We start from the raw sequence: 15,258 nt of genomic DNA, 5'->3' as shown, positions 1-15,258 counted from the left end.
GTTCAAGTGTGGCTTTGCTGGATTCCATAATATAACATAATATTCCATAATATACCATAATATACCAGGAAGAGGTCGAGCTCCCATGAGTTGGCCACCCATCTCATCTTTCTGCCATTGCTGATGTCAAATAAGAGATATGGCTCCCTAGCAAAAACAAGGACCTACCATGTTCAAGGATTATGGCTTTAGGAAGCCTCTTGTTGGCTCATAAACACTTTATGTATTGGGGGTAAACTTAAAAATTAGATAACTGGCCGGATGCAGTGACTCACGCCTGTGATCCCAGCACTTTGGGAGGCTGAGGCGGGTGGATCATGAGGTCAGGAGATGGAGACCAGCCTAGCTAACATGGTGAAACCCCATCTCTACTAAAATTATGAAAATTAGCCGGGCGTGGTAGCCACACACCTGTAGTCCCAGCTACTCGGGAGGCTGAGACAGGAGAATGGCTTGAATCTGGGAGGTGGAGGTTGCAGTGAGCTGAGATCACTCCACTGCACTCCAGCCTGGGCGACAGAGCGAGACTCCATCTCTGAAGAAAGAAAAAAAAAAAGATAACCATTTTTTGGTGACTCAAACCCTATTGATCTGTTCTCTAAATGTCTGCCATTTAAAGAATCCCAGGGCAAACTACTGCGCTTTTATTGGCTTTGTAAACTGGGACTTCTGTAAGCTGGGCTTCCAACCACATCAGCACTGTTAGTATGGTGGCATTTTGATCAGTAGGCATAGATTATGTCACCCCATTTAACAGCAACACAGTACCATGAAGTGTTAGGTATTATCATCTCCATTTTACAGATGAGAAAATTGAAGCTGAGAGGTTAAGAGACTTGTCCAGGGTCATGCACCTGGTTAATGGTAGAGTTAAAATCTGAATCTAGGTAGATCTGGGTTGTAGGCAGTGTGCCGTTCTGCTAGGGCTGCCTTGTGACTCTTAGATACCAGCTTTTAATCGTGGCCTCTTAAAATAGAAAAAAGAAAAATCTGCATAATTTTAACAACTTGCTAATGCAGTATTTAGTAACGTAAGATAAGTTAGGCTTTTTAATGAATTTGTGAAATACTGTAATTTTCTTTTGTTGTTATTGATGTACTTGTTCAAATTCCTTTTGAGAATGCACATTTGTTTTGAAACCAAACCTGTCTTTCTTGCCTACATTTCAGTCAGAACTAAGACATGGTCCGTTTTACTATATGAAGCAGCCACTCACCACAGACCCTGTTGATGTTGTACCGCAGGATGGACGAAATGATTTCTACTGCTGGGTTTGTCACCGGGAAGGCCAAGTCCTTTGCTGTGAGCTCTGTCCCCGGGTTTATCACGCTAAGTGTCTGAGACTGACATCGGAACCAGAGGGGGACTGGTTTTGTCCTGAATGTGAGGTTAGTTCCTGATGAATGAATGCATTACCTGCCTCGTTTCCTCTCCTTTCTCTTTCTTCCTTTTATTTTTAAATTTACAAATAATCCAGATAGATGGAAAAGAGAAATTTCTTGCTTTCCACCTGTTCTATCCGGGTCACCCGCTTCTCGACCACCACCGGCAGTGGCTGCAGTACTGCAGCTCTTGGAAAGACAATTGCACGGAATATTATTTCTGGTTTCTCATGAGTCCTTGGATTCCTTGGAGATCTGTAGTCATCATCTCTGCATCTTCTATGAGGAACTTTTTGAACGTTAACTCCTAAATCATGAATGGCTCACACATTTTGAAAAGATCTCGTGCTGTTCTTCTCCATCTTGGATGTTGTTGCCTGCCTCATCATCGAATCATCAGCAGTAACTAAGCTGAGAAGACCACGTTTGGTTGCATGTTCCCTGTGGTGGCCGTCTGATGCTTTCTTTTGTGCAACAAGTATTTCTTGAGTGCCTGTTAGGTGCTGGGGATTCGACAGTGCACAAAAACAGGCATGAATCCTTTTTTTTTTCCCCCAGCAGAAAAGGACAAAAACCAAAATAAATAATGTTTCATATAATGAGTTAAAAGAAAAGTGCTGTGAAGAAAACAAATTCAGGATGGGAATAGGAAGTCCAAAGGGGTGCGAAGTGTTTTCATTTTGAATGTGGTGGTCTGGGAAAGTCTCACTAAAGTTTGAGAAAGACTTGATGAAGGAGAGGAGTGAGCCATGCAGCCATTTGGGGGACACCTTCTAGGCAGACGGCCGGAGGCAGCAGTGCACGGGTGTAGTCGGGCACTGTGTACGCCTCCTATGTAGCAAAGCCCAGGCACCCTTTATTAAGCCAACTATTAGGGTTTCCACCGTTCTGAGGTGGCTCCTGTTCTTGGAGACCCCCAACTCTGATGTTTGTTTTGAATTGCTGAAAATAAAAATGTTGTCTCCACAATTATTTAATGTGGAATGTCTCTTGGATTCAAAGATGCATCGGAGGCTGAGTGTGGTGGCTCATGACTGTAATCCCAGCACTTTGGGAGGCCGAGGCAAGAAGATTGCTTGATCCCAGGAGTTGAAGACCTGTGTGGGCAACATAGGGAGACCCCCGTCTCTACAGAAAGTTTTAAAAAATTAGCCAGGCATGGTGGTATGTGTCTGTAGTCCTGGCTACTTGGGAGGGTGAACTTGGAGGATCACTTAAGCCCAGATGGTTGAGGCTGCAGTGAGCTGTAATCATGCCACTGCATTCTAGCCTGGGCAATAAAGCAAGACCATGTCTCAAAAAAAAAAAGAAAAAAAAGGTACATTGGAGTTTGATCTCAAATGAGGAAGCTTTCTTTTTTTTTTTTTTGAGACGGAGTCTCGCTCTGTCGCCCAGGCTGGAGTGCAGTGGTCGGATCTCAGCTCACTGCAAGCTCCGCCTCCTGGGTTTATGCCACTCTCCTGCCTCAGCCTCCTGAGTAGCTGGGACTACAGGTGCCCGCCACCTCGCCCGGCTAGTTTTTTGTATTTTTTAGTAGAGACGGGGTTTCACCGTGTTAGCCACTAGGATGGTCTCGATCTCCTGACCTCGTGATCCGCCCGTCTTGGCCTCCCAAAGTGCTGGGATTACAGGCTTGAGCCACTGCGTCCGGCCATGAGGAAGCTTTCTATGTGTGAAATGGAAAGATCATCCAGATGCCTTTAGTAGGGAAAAAAGCAAGCTATAGGACAGTGTCTGTCATGTTTTTGTGTAGGGAGAGGGGAAAAATAAGAAATATACAAAAAAAAAAGTAGACATCAAATCAATATGATGACGATGATGCTGTAATGGTGTCCTCTCTAATATGGCAAAAGGTGGCTGCTATTCTCTTTGGGTTACTCTAGATGGAGAAATATGTAGGGTTTGCATCGTACAGCGGCGTTGTCCTCTGCACTCAGAGGCTGACTCCATTCTACTACATTGTCATGGGATCTGGAACCTTCACCGATTTTCTTTGGTCTTGGCCAGCTTTTTCCAGTTGTTTAATGATATTGCAAAGATGACAGCAGCTCTGATAGGATGCTTTTGCTGCAAATAATAGTTCTTTTATTTTTATTTGAGACATGATCTTGTTCTGTTGCCCAGGCTGGAGTGCAGTAATTAGATCATGCTCACTGCAGCCCTGACCACCTGGGCTCAAGTGATCCTCCCACCTGAGCCTCCTGAGTACCTGGGACCATAGGTACACACCACCACACCTAGCTACTTACTAAGTCTTTTGTAGAGACAGAGTCTTGCTGTGTTACCTAGGCTGGTCTTGAACTCCTAGGCTTAAGCGATCCTCCCACCTCGACCTCCCAAATTGTTGGGATTACAGGTGTGAGCCACTGTGCCCCACCAACAAAAAATAGTTATTAATGCAAGCACTAGTTCCTGATGGAAGGGGGCTGAAACAATATGGATTTATTATCGTCAGAACCCAGAGGCAGGGCCAGGCCAGAGTTTATTTAGAGCCAGACGCTTTCCATCTCATTGTTGAGGTGACACGTTCTCTAAGCCATAAGTTGGCTGCTGGGGTTCAGGTATTATGTGTGGATAGACAGAAATTCTCCCAAAAGGAGAGTGTCTCTCCTTACATCTCTTTTTATCCAGCAGAAAGATTTGTCCATCATCCCCCAGCTGATTTGCCCCTGGGCTCATTGGTCAGTATTGCATCACGAGTCCTTGTACAAAAAAGCCTTGAAAATTGCTTATGTGGTGCTTTTTGTGTTGTGGGAACCAGGCACTGCCAGCCAGGAAGAAGGAGTGCGGGGCGAGAGGGAATGAATGATAGTTCGGCAGGCAGCCCAAGTGTTTGCCATGGATAGGTTACCTGGAAACAAACCAGATTCAAACAAACAGGTGCTCTGTGTTTGAGATTCAGGGCCCTGAATTTCTTCCGGGAAGAGTTGTTATGGCAGTCAACTGGGAAGACTGAATGTTGCAGGCTCTGGTAGCTGAGCAAATAGATGCGTGCGTCATGCACTGTTTTCAGCTTCTGAGTGACTCTTGTGTTGGCCTTTTCCTCGACAACCAACGAGACACATCTGAGAGTTCCTTTTGGAGGCCCCAGAGATGTGAAAAATGGAAACTGAATCCAAATTAATTGGAGAAAACTTTTCTCAGCTCTCCCTACACAGATGGTTAAAGAGTGTTTCCTGACATGATCAGAATTTGCTATTTTTGTTGTTGCTGCTACATAAGGATTCTGAAGCCTTAAGATATAGTACCAGATTTACATAGCAGAATCTGGTTTCAGACGTTCCTCTAGGTCTCTTCTTTGATGGGAGTTTCCCTTATGAGCTGATATCTATTGCCCATGGAGATAGACAGTTAGGTTAGGTTGTGCTTCTTTTGTAGATTGACACAGCGCCTTAGGTGGGTTCAAAGTAAGGGAGATGGACAATGAAGTCATAGGTATTATTAGTCTACTGCTTTCCCTTGTAATCTTTCCACAGGGAAGTCTGTCCCTTTCCATCAGTGATGCTATTGAATTAATGCCTTGTCAGTTTCCTGAATGACAGCCCAGAACCTTAAGAGGATCAGGATAAATGGTTGATAAGTGTTAATCCTGTGAAGTAATCACCCTGAAATCATCCATGACCTTTACTTTCTTTTTTTACGCATATATATTTTTGAGACAGGATCTTACTCTGTCACCCAGGCTAGAATGCAGTGGTGCAATCATGGCTCACTGCAGCCTCTGCCTCCCAGGCTCAAGCCATCCTCCCACCTCAGCATCCCAAGTAGTTGGGACTATGGACGCGTGCCACCATGCCTGGCTAATTTTTGTACTTTTTGTAGAGATGGAGTTTCACCATGTTGCCAGGCTGGTCTCCAACACCTGGGCTCCAGCAATCCACCCACCTCAGCCTCCCCAAGTGCTGGGATTACAGGTGTGAGCCACCATGCCCACCTGGCCTTTGCTTTCATATCCCATTCTTGAAACCTAAAGGTTATAATAATGATGATTTTTCAGGCCCCTGTCTACCCCACATCTTTTCTCAGATCATGTCATCTTCCTGAGCTAAAAATGCTTCCTGATAAGGAAATAGATTGATAGGTTTTTTAATAGTTACCCACTGATATGGTACATTTTGTTCCAGTAGATCTGTTACATTTTGTTCCAGGAGGTCTTTGCTAAGTGAAACAACAAGTCTCATTTGGATGAGAATTGCTTTTTGTCTGTGAGTTTGCTGAAAAAATAGAAATCAGTACATGGATGGTAATTTCTTTTTTCTAACCGGACATTTGTGTATGACTTTGACTTGTAGAAAATTACAGTAGCAGAATGCATCGAGACCCAGAGTAAAGCCATGACAATGCTCACCATTGAACAGTTATCCTACCTGCTCAAGTTTGCCATTCAGAAAATGAAACAGCCAGGGGTAAGAAGAAAGTTCCTCTTGGTATAAGCGTAAATGAATGTAATGACATATGTTTTGTTCTGTTAATAGCTTAGCTTTTTAGGCACCTGACATATTCTTTGGGCCTCCTTGTGTCCCCAAATTCAAGTATGTGTAAATCACACATGAGGTATGATGCTATTCAGTTAATTCTCTGTAGTAGTAAGCACTGTATGTCTCAAAGGAGTTTAATTGGTACATTAGTCTCTTTCCACACTATTGTAAAGATATTACCTGAGACTGAGTAATTTATGAAGAAAAAAGGTTTTTTGTTTTTTTGTTGTTTTTGAGACAGAGACTTGCTCTGTCACCCAGGCTGGAGTGCAGTGGTGTGATTGATCTCGGCTCACTGCAACCTCCACCTCCCAGGTTCAAGTGATTCTCAAGTGATTCTCATGCCTCTGCCTCCCCAGGAGCTGGGATTACAGGCTCCCGCCACCACATGGGCTAATTTTTTTTTTGTATTTTTAGTAGAAACGGGGTTTTATCATGTTGGCCAGGCTGGTCTCAAACTCCTGACCTCAGGAGATCCTCCAGCCTCGGCCTCCCAAAGTGCTGGGATTACAGGCATGAGCCCCTGCACCTGGCCAGAAAAGAGGTTTATTTGACTCACAGTTCTGCATGGCTAGGGAGGCCTTAGCAAACTTACAGTGATGGTGGAAGGTGAAGGGGAAGCAAGGCACATCTTACATGGCAGCAAGAGAAGTGGGGTGGGAAGTGCCAGACACTTTTAAACTACAAGATCTTGTGAGAACTCACTCACTATCACGAGAACAGAATGGGAGAAACCACCCCCGTGATCCAGTCACCTCCCACCAGGTTCCTCCCTTGACATGTAGGGATTAAAATTCGAGATGAGGTTGGGTGGGGACACAGAACCAAACCGTATCATTTGGGCAATGACGTAGTAAAACATTGAGGGGGATTGAAAATTCTGATTGGTTGCAAAGTGAAACCTCGTACAGCACCCAGCAAGGGGAGCTTTGTGCTCCTTCCCATGGGAGTTAGGAAAATCCATTTCAGTGAGGAAGCTGAGCACAACACAGTTTATGTATGTCCCAGATCTGATGATGGAACTTTCAAGGAAAACTCAATCAGTGACTTTTCCGTACAGGGTGAGATTTTGGTTAGTTCCTTCAATTTTGAGATGGGATTTGATATACAGCCTTTGCCCCTTGAGGAAAATCTGCATGTGGGGCAGGGCTGGCCAGTTGTGTACCTCACATAGGTGCCCCACCTGTTTTGAATCCCAGGTTATACCATAGCCACTGTGGTTTGTAGATGTATCATAATACTTTTCAGGAAAATGGCAGAAAAATAACTTGTTTTTGAAGATAATATTATTTTGACAATATAATAAGCGTATTATGACATTTTTTCTATAGATGAATATTTTCCCTCCTTCCCTCCCTCCCTTCTTCCTTCTTTTCTTTTTTTGGAAGCAGACTGTTGCTTTGTTGCCTAGGCTGGAGCGCAATCATAGCTTATTGCAGCATCAACCTCCTGGGCTCAGGCAATGCTCCCACCTCAGCCTCTCAAGTAGCTGGAACTATAGATGCACACACCGCCACACCCAGCTAACTTTTTTATTATTGGTTTTTTGTAATGACAGGGTCTCGCTATGTTGCCAGGCTAGTCTTAAACTTCTGGCCTTAAATGATCCTCCTGCCTCAGCCTCCCAAAGTGCTGGGATCACAGGCGTGAGTCACTGCGCCTGGCCCCTACAGACGAATCTAGAGAAACTTGCGGATGTGGCGCCCCGTACCTGATTTGCACAAAGGCACCATAGGGGCTAGTGGTGACCCTTTGTAGAACTCCTGAGAATTTGCTGTCTAAATCCATTACTGTACAAAAGTGTAGATTCTTGGGGCTAAATTTAGATTCTTGGGGCTAGTCACTGTGGTTTTATTTCTTTAATAAAAAAGAAGCTTTTGCTTTGAGATTATATTCTGAAATTTTGATGAGATGATAAAAAAAAATTTAGAGCATGCCAATTGGATACCCTTCAATTGAGAACCTTTAACAAATTAGGCTCTTTTAAATACAATCTCAATCAGTGGAAGCACTAGTTTGCTTAGTTTGGTTTGCACAATTTTTTTTTTTTTTTGCTATGGTATAATTTTTATGTTGAGTGTGGCAAGGAATTACTTTCGATTTTTCATAGGCTAAATTATATGTGCTAATGACTGTTTACAAAAAGAATGAGTCATGTAGACTTGTCAATCCATAGAATTAAAGACCAAGAAGAAAAATTGAAGAAGGCATTAATTTCTCAAATAAATCGTTGAACGTCAAATCAGTCAGGAGAAAGTTGCTGATTTCGTTAAAGCATCTTTTTAACTTACAGTGCATATTGTAATTGTCAATCTTAATGTAAGAAGACAGGATCTGTTTCTTGAGTGTGTATTGAAAACCAAGAATAAAATCGGATCACAGTTGGGCTCATAATTATCAATAACCAGGCAGAATTAGAAGGTAGACAATTTGGAGCTCCCCAAGGTCATCCTTTATGGAAACCTTCAGAACTTTATTATCTGAAAAGTTGTCTCCGTTTTTCAAGCCGTTTGTTAGCATTAATGCTTGGTTCTCCATAGTAATGATGGGTGTGCATATCTTCTCTTTTGTAGACAGATGCATTCCAGAAGCCCGTTCCATTGGAACAGCACCCTGACTATGCGGAATACATCTTCCATCCAATGGACCTTTGTACATTGGAAAAGGTTGGCCTCCATCAAAGAACCTCACCATTGTAGCCCACAGCTGAGACGCCTAAGGCTCTTCCCTCATTGCCCATGCTCTATCTCAAGTTGGACATAACAATCTTAAATTGTTTCTCTGCATTTTCATTGCTCCTTTATTTGGATAGAAGAACTCTTGATTCTCTGATGTCTTTCTTTTGTAACATTCTTCCAAGATTGCAGTGGAATGTTGAAATTCTTTGGTAATACTTTCACGAGTGATTCTAGCTTTTTACCTGCAAAAGCTGTAGCTTCTAAGAGTTAGTGATTTGATTGAGTTGAACGTTACGTCCTCTTTCTTTCGGAGGTGCTAATGAGAGCAGCAGGAAGGAAGAAGAGAAAATTAAGTGTCTGGGAAGCCTCCAGATTAGCAATAAAGATGTGGCTTCTTAGAATTTGACTTACTCTACTGATTAGGATATTTCTTGAATGCCTGAAGGTTTTTTTTTTGAGACGAAGTCTCTCTGTCGCCCAGGCTGGAGTGCAGTGGCCGGATCTCAGCTCACTGCAAGCTCCGCCTCCCGGGTTTACGCCATTCTCCTGCCTCAGCCTCCCAAGTAGCTGGGACTACAGGCGCCCGCCACCTCGCCCGGCTAGTTTTTTGTATTTTTTTGAGTAGGGACAGGGTTTCACCGTGTTAGTCAGGATGGTCTCGATCTCCTGACCTCGTGATCCGCCCATCTTGGCCTCCCAAAGTGCTGGGATTACAGGCTTGAGCCACCGTGCCCGGCCAAATGCCTGAAGGTTTTAAAAGTTGATGCTGAAATTCCACGCTGAAAATTATACTTGGAACACTTTAGATTGTCCACATCAAACTGATGCTGATTTTCAAACTGTTTGCAGCAAAATATGGGCAGTGAAATGCATCCATGAGGAAGAAACATTACTTCATATTGTCTTCCCTGATAACTCCCAAACCATAAATCTAGTCTGTTTTTAGGAAATTGCACATACCTTCATGGTGTGGTGGAAAAAGGAGGCATTCAAAAGAGATGGAGTTGGAAACCTAACTTTATAAGTTCAGAGCTGTGGAATTTTAGATAACGTTCCTTAACATTACTGTACCTCAGTTTGCCTTTCTGTAAAATGGGTATGATAATAAGTACTTCATTAAATTATTGTGAGGTTTGTGTGAGACCATAAGACTAATAATAAATAATGTATAAATATATGAAATGTCCTGTTTGGCCAGGCACGGTGGCTCACGCCTGTAATCCCAGCAGTTTGGGAGGCCAAGGCGGGCAGATCACCTGAGGTCAGGAGTTCAAGACCAGCCTGACCGACGTGGAGAAACCCAGTCTCTACTTAAAATTAGCTGGGCATAGTGGCACATGCCTCTAATCCCAGCTACTCGGGAGGCGGAGGCAAGGGAATCGCCTGAACCCAGGAGGCGGAGGTTGCAGTGAGCCGAGATTGCGCCACTGCACTCCTGCCTGGGCGATAAGAGCAAAACTCCACCTCCAAAAAAAAAAAAAGTAAATAAATAAACTACCCTGTTTATTGGAAGAAGCTACATGATAAATGACAGCTACTATAAGATGAGAAAATTCCAGTTATTGTGATAAATTCAAAGAGTGCATTTTTATAGGGTTATAGATCTAAAAATTAAAAGCATTCTTTAGTCGGTGTGTGGTAGGTTAAAAAGAAGCATCTTGGGAAATGAGTGGAAGAACACTAATTGATTTGGCAAATGACTGCTACAAAAATTATGTGGGGACACAAGAGTCACTGACTGTGGCTTGTCTAGACTCACTGATTATGCTCTATCGCTTTTCTTCCCAGAATGCGAAAAAGAAAATGTATGGCTGCACAGAAGCCTTCCTGGCTGATGCAAAGTGGATTTTGCACAACTGCATCATTTATAATGGGGGTGAGTGGCTTAGATGACTCCTAAGAAAGAGAGTGTGCTGTATATGTGTTGCACAAATTCCTGCCCTTCATCAAAAATCAGGCTCGTAATTCATACTGAGAATACTTGTGTATCGATTGTGCTAATATGTGTGAATAGGAGGCAGTGACCAAGTTCATTTTAAGGTATGAGCTGACATCTAAAGTGGCTCGCGGCTGCATGGTGCTGCTACCTTTTAGTGTTGTTTCTACAAACCTTGTTTTAATGGAAGTATAATTGCATAAAATAAAACACAGATTTTATGTTTATGTTCGTTGAATTTGACAAATGTGTAACCACAAGATCCAGAACATTCCTATCAGCCTGTTGGATTCTCATACATGCCCTTTTCTAGGAAACCCACTCTCAAGGGGAACCCCTCTCAACAGTTCTGCTTTGTGTTAGGATAGATTAGCTTTGCTTCTTGTAGAATTTCATATAATTGGAGTCCAAGGTAGTGCTCTTGTGTGTCTGGCTGCTGTCGTACAGTGTAATATTTTGAGGAGTCACCTGTGTTATGTGTTATTAGTGGTTCCTTTTTTTTTGTTGCTGACTGATTTTTCTTTTCATTCGATCAATATGCCACCATTCATCCATTTACCTAGTTGATGCTGATGGATGTTTGGGTTGTTTTCAGCTTTGGGCTGTTAGGAATAAGCTGCTGTGAACCTGCTTGTGCAAGTCTTTGCATGGACATAGGTTTTTCTTTCTCTTGGGCAAATTCCTAGGAGTGGTGTTGCCATCTCAGGGAGTAGGTTTTTATTTAACTTAATACGTTTCACCAAACTGTTTTTGCAAAGTGGTTCTATCATTTTACATTCTGCCAGCAGGGTACATTAGATTTTTCTTTAGCTCCACACAATATAAGGCAGACACTTGATATTGTCTGCCTTTTAAATTTTACCTGTTCTTGAAGGTGTAAAGTATTATGTCATGATGGTTTTACTTTGCCTTTTCCTAATGATCAGTGTCTTTTCCTGTGCTTACTAGTAACTTGTATGTCTTTGTTTGTAAACATCTATTCAGATATTTTGTTCATTGCAAAAAGAGGATTATTTATTTATTTATTTATTTATTTATTTATTTTGAGACAGAGTCGCACTTAGTCGCCCAGGCTGGAGTGCCGTGGTGTGATCTTGGCTCGCTGAAACCTCCATCTCCTGGGTTGAAGTGATTCTCGTTCCTCAGCCTCCTGAGTAGCTGGGATTACAGGCATGTGCCACCACACCCGGCTAATTTTTTGTATTTTTAGTAGAGATGGGGTTTCACCATGTTGGCCAGGCTGGTGTCGAACTCCTGACCTCAAGTGATTTGCCTGCCTTGACCTCCCAAAGTGTTGGGATTACAGGTGTGAGAGACCATGCCAGCCTGTTTGCTAGTGTTTAAGGAAAGATATATGTATATCTGCTTTACGCACATATACTGCATTATTAACTATAGCAGGGCTGAGAGTGAAAGGAGGGGAAAAAGGTGAGGCACTAAGCATTAAGAATGTGTGGGCCGGGGCAGTGGCTCACGCCTATAATCACAGCACTTTGGGAGTCTGAGGCGGGCGGATCACTTGAGTCGGGTTCAAGACCAGCTTGGCCAACATGGTGAAACCCTGTCTCTACTAAAAATACCAAAATTAGTTGAGTGTGGTGGTGCATGCCTATAATCCCAGCTACTCTGGAGGCTGAGGTGCAAGAATCACTTCAACCTAGGAGGCAGAGGTTGCAGTGAGCTGAGATCTGCGCCCCTGCACTCCAACCTGGGTGACAGAACGAGACTCCATCTCAAGAAAAAAAAAAAATTTATGTAAATATTATATACTCAAATATATAGAAAGGCCCAGCCTATCAGATTATATAAACAAGTGGATGAGGTCAGGTAGAAGAACAAAAACATTAGCACAAGCCAAGAAGGCTGCAGGTCAAGTGATGTGCTGTGGATCATGGAGAACAGAGAACTCCTACCTGGACTGGAAAGGTTGCTGTTGGCAGCTCCAGTGCTCCATTGATTATAGTTATCGGATCTTCTGAGTTTTCAAGGCAAACCAGAAATGTAGGTATATTGTGTGTTTGTGTGTGTGAAATCTTGATGTCAACAAATTTACAACTTCTAAAAATACCATAACGTTGAAAGAAGACATGACTTTTGGACCATCTTGTCCTCTGGTTTAGTGTAGAGTTAGACCTGGGGCTAGATGGTTACTTTTTTAGCTAAGTAATGTAAATTATGACTCCTGAACCTTGGCTTACTCATTCATTAAGTGGGCACATTTTATTCCTGCTTCCTAATTGGCTTCTTGAGAGGAGCTGAGAAGAAAATGTGTGTGTGTGTGTGTGTGGCTTTTTTCTAGAGATGGGGTCTTGCTAAAAAGTTGCCCAGGCTGGTCTTCAACTCCTGGGCTCAAGTGACCTCTCTGCCTTGGCCTCCCAAGGTGTTGGGATTACAGGCATGAGCCACCACATCTGGCCCAAGAAGAAAATGTGTTTTGAAGCACTAGCCACACCAGAGCTATGCAAGAAAATGTCTCTTCTTCTTTCTTTTGGATTCTTCTTGGACTGGCGTCTGGGACAATGGGTAGAATAAGGCCTTTTTTCATTAATTCGAGCCTTTAGAGTGTCAAAGCATTTGAAAAGTATTAATCTATGATCTCTAGGGAAACCCACATAAATTGCTCAGTTGCAGAGAAGATGACATCGAGGTGCCAAAGAGTCATCGACATTGATGGGAAGAATCACATAATGTGAATCACTATTAGAAGCCAGGAACCTCTGGTTTTAGCCTTTAAAAGCTTAATCCTGGGGGAAAAGCAAGTAAACACGTTGTTAGTGCAAGTAAAATCCCCAGGCCTGGTGTTGCAGCATTTCCATTAGAATTAATCCTGTTTTCTTATTCCCTTAGGAAATCACAAATTGACGCAAATAGCGAAAGTAGTCATCAAAATCTGTGAACATGAGGTATGTGTTTCCCACTGTCCTGTTTTAGATGCACCCAGAGGGAGGGGATGGGGCACTGAGGTTTCCATTTGCAGAATCTCCTATTAGGTAGCCAAAGTGATTTTGGAGTTTGTTGAGGCCGTACCCCTACTCTTCAAGGAAAGTAAAAAGAACAAAGAGCGGCCCCAATGTATTATAAAACACCCTTACTGTAGCAGTGATCTAAGGGAGATGGAAAGGATTTTTTGTTTTTTACCCTTGAGTCACCAGGAAGCACTGGGCCTCCTGTCTTTTCCTGATTGCCTAGATAGAACTCGTAATTTCTGACCTTGGCCTCACAGCCTGGTATTGTGTCAGGTCCCTTTTGGTCCTCTTGCAGAAGAGGATTTGATATCTGGGGGCATGGCCTTGACTGCTTCTGGGAGAGTGGCCCAGGTGTCCAGGAGACCCTGTTTTCTTACAAATGCCCATAATTGTGATAGTGTGGATGGAACAGACATCTTAGGCATGTGAGCTGTGAGGCTGTCTGGTGGTTGTGGGACAGGCTCACAGCCAAAGTGGTATGAGGGAGGCTTTCTTTATCAGATCTCATTGTGAGAATAAAAAACTGAGATAGGATGACCTTCAACGTGTCAGTGTGCTCTCATTCATTCATAAAGAAAAACTGTTCAGATAGCATTGGGACCCATCCATGTCTTTTTATATAAGGATATATAGATCTAGATCTAGATATATCCAGATAGATAGATAGATACCTGGCCAGGTGCAGTGGCTCACACCTGTAATCCCAGCACTTTGGGAGGCTGAGGCAGGCAGATCACTTGAGTGTTAGGCAGGCAGATCACTTGAGGAGTTCGAGACCAGCCTGGCCAACATGGCAAAACCCCGTCTCCACTAAAAATACAAAAATTGGCTGGGTGTGGTGGAACATGCCTGTAATCCTAGCTAAACTGGGAGGCTGAGGCAGAAGAATCACTTGAACCTGGGAGGCAGAGGTTGCAGTGAGCTAAGATAGCACCACTACACTCCAGACTGGGTGACAGAGTGAGACTCTGTCTTCGAGAAAAAAAGAAAACAAGTTATCTATCCATATAAATTTATATATAGATATAGTTATCTATGTATTTTTTGAGGCAGGGTCTCAAATTGTACTGAGTACACCATCACACTCAGCTAATTAAAGCCTGGGTAATTTTTTTAAATTTTTAATAATTTTTTTTTTTTTTTTTTTTTGTAGAAATGGGGTTTTGCCATGTTGCCCAGGCTGGTCTCAAACTCCTGGGCTCAAGCAATCCTTCTGCCTCAGCCGCCCAAGACTCTGGGAATATAGGCCTCAGCCACCAAGCCCAGCTTATGTCTGTGTATTTATATATAGAGAGTTTTATAAACTGCTTTTTCACTTAGTTTATTTTATGTATTTTCTCTGTTTCCTAGGTAATTAAACTCGTAGGAAGAACAGAATTTTTCATGGCTGTATAGTATTACGTACAACTCATGGACATTCATTTAATTACTCCTCTTGTCATTAAGTAGTACCCAGTTTTATCAGCATTTTAAGTAACAAGGTGATGAATATCATTGTGCGTTTGATGATTTCCTTAGTTTAATTTTTAGAAATAAAATTACTATGAGGCTATGAACATGTCAGATGTTCCAATTACAATGAGGGTATGTCCTTTCCAATATTGGGAATTGTAATTACAAAACTGTATGTATACATGTGCCCCCTTGCCCCAACGATGTAATTTGTAAAAACAGTAGGCATCTGGCTGGGTGTGGTGGCTCATGCCTGTAATCCTAGCACTTTGGGAGGCCGAGGTGGGCGGATCACGAGGTCAGGAGATCGAGACCATCCTCGCTAACACGGTGAAACTCCGTCTCTACTAAAAATACAAAAAATT

General features: G+C 42.8%; 1 protein-coding gene across 35 annotated transcripts in view; it reads left to right on the top strand.

Annotated features, from left to right (window-relative positions):
* Positions 1 to 15,258, top strand: part of ZMYND8 (zinc finger MYND-type containing 8) — a 148,831-nt gene that overhangs the window by 57,519 nt on the left and 76,054 nt on the right. For 20 of the 35 annotated variants that reach the window (XM_017944731.3, XM_017944734.3, XM_017944737.3 and 17 more), the window contains 5 exons: positions 1,171 to 1,389; positions 5,676 to 5,789; positions 8,435 to 8,527; positions 10,328 to 10,415; positions 13,323 to 13,378. In XM_017944731.3, coding sequence (XP_017800220.1) covers positions 1,171 to 1,389; positions 5,676 to 5,789; positions 8,435 to 8,527; positions 10,328 to 10,415; positions 13,323 to 13,378 — 570 coding nt within the window. Of the gene's footprint in view, positions 1 to 1,170; positions 1,390 to 5,675; positions 5,790 to 8,434; positions 8,528 to 10,327; positions 10,416 to 13,322; positions 13,379 to 14,791; positions 14,923 to 15,258 lie in introns of all 35 variants that reach the window. The other 15 variants (XM_021920969.2, XM_017944736.3, XM_017944740.3 and 12 more) reach the window with 2 other exon arrangements.

This window comes from Papio anubis, chromosome 16, assembly GCF_008728515.1.
Source record: "Papio anubis isolate 15944 chromosome 16, Panubis1.0, whole genome shotgun sequence".
NCBI classification, from domain to species: domain Eukaryota; kingdom Metazoa; phylum Chordata; class Mammalia; order Primates; family Cercopithecidae; genus Papio; species Papio anubis.
This window is presented reverse-complemented; position numbering and strand designations above follow the sequence as displayed.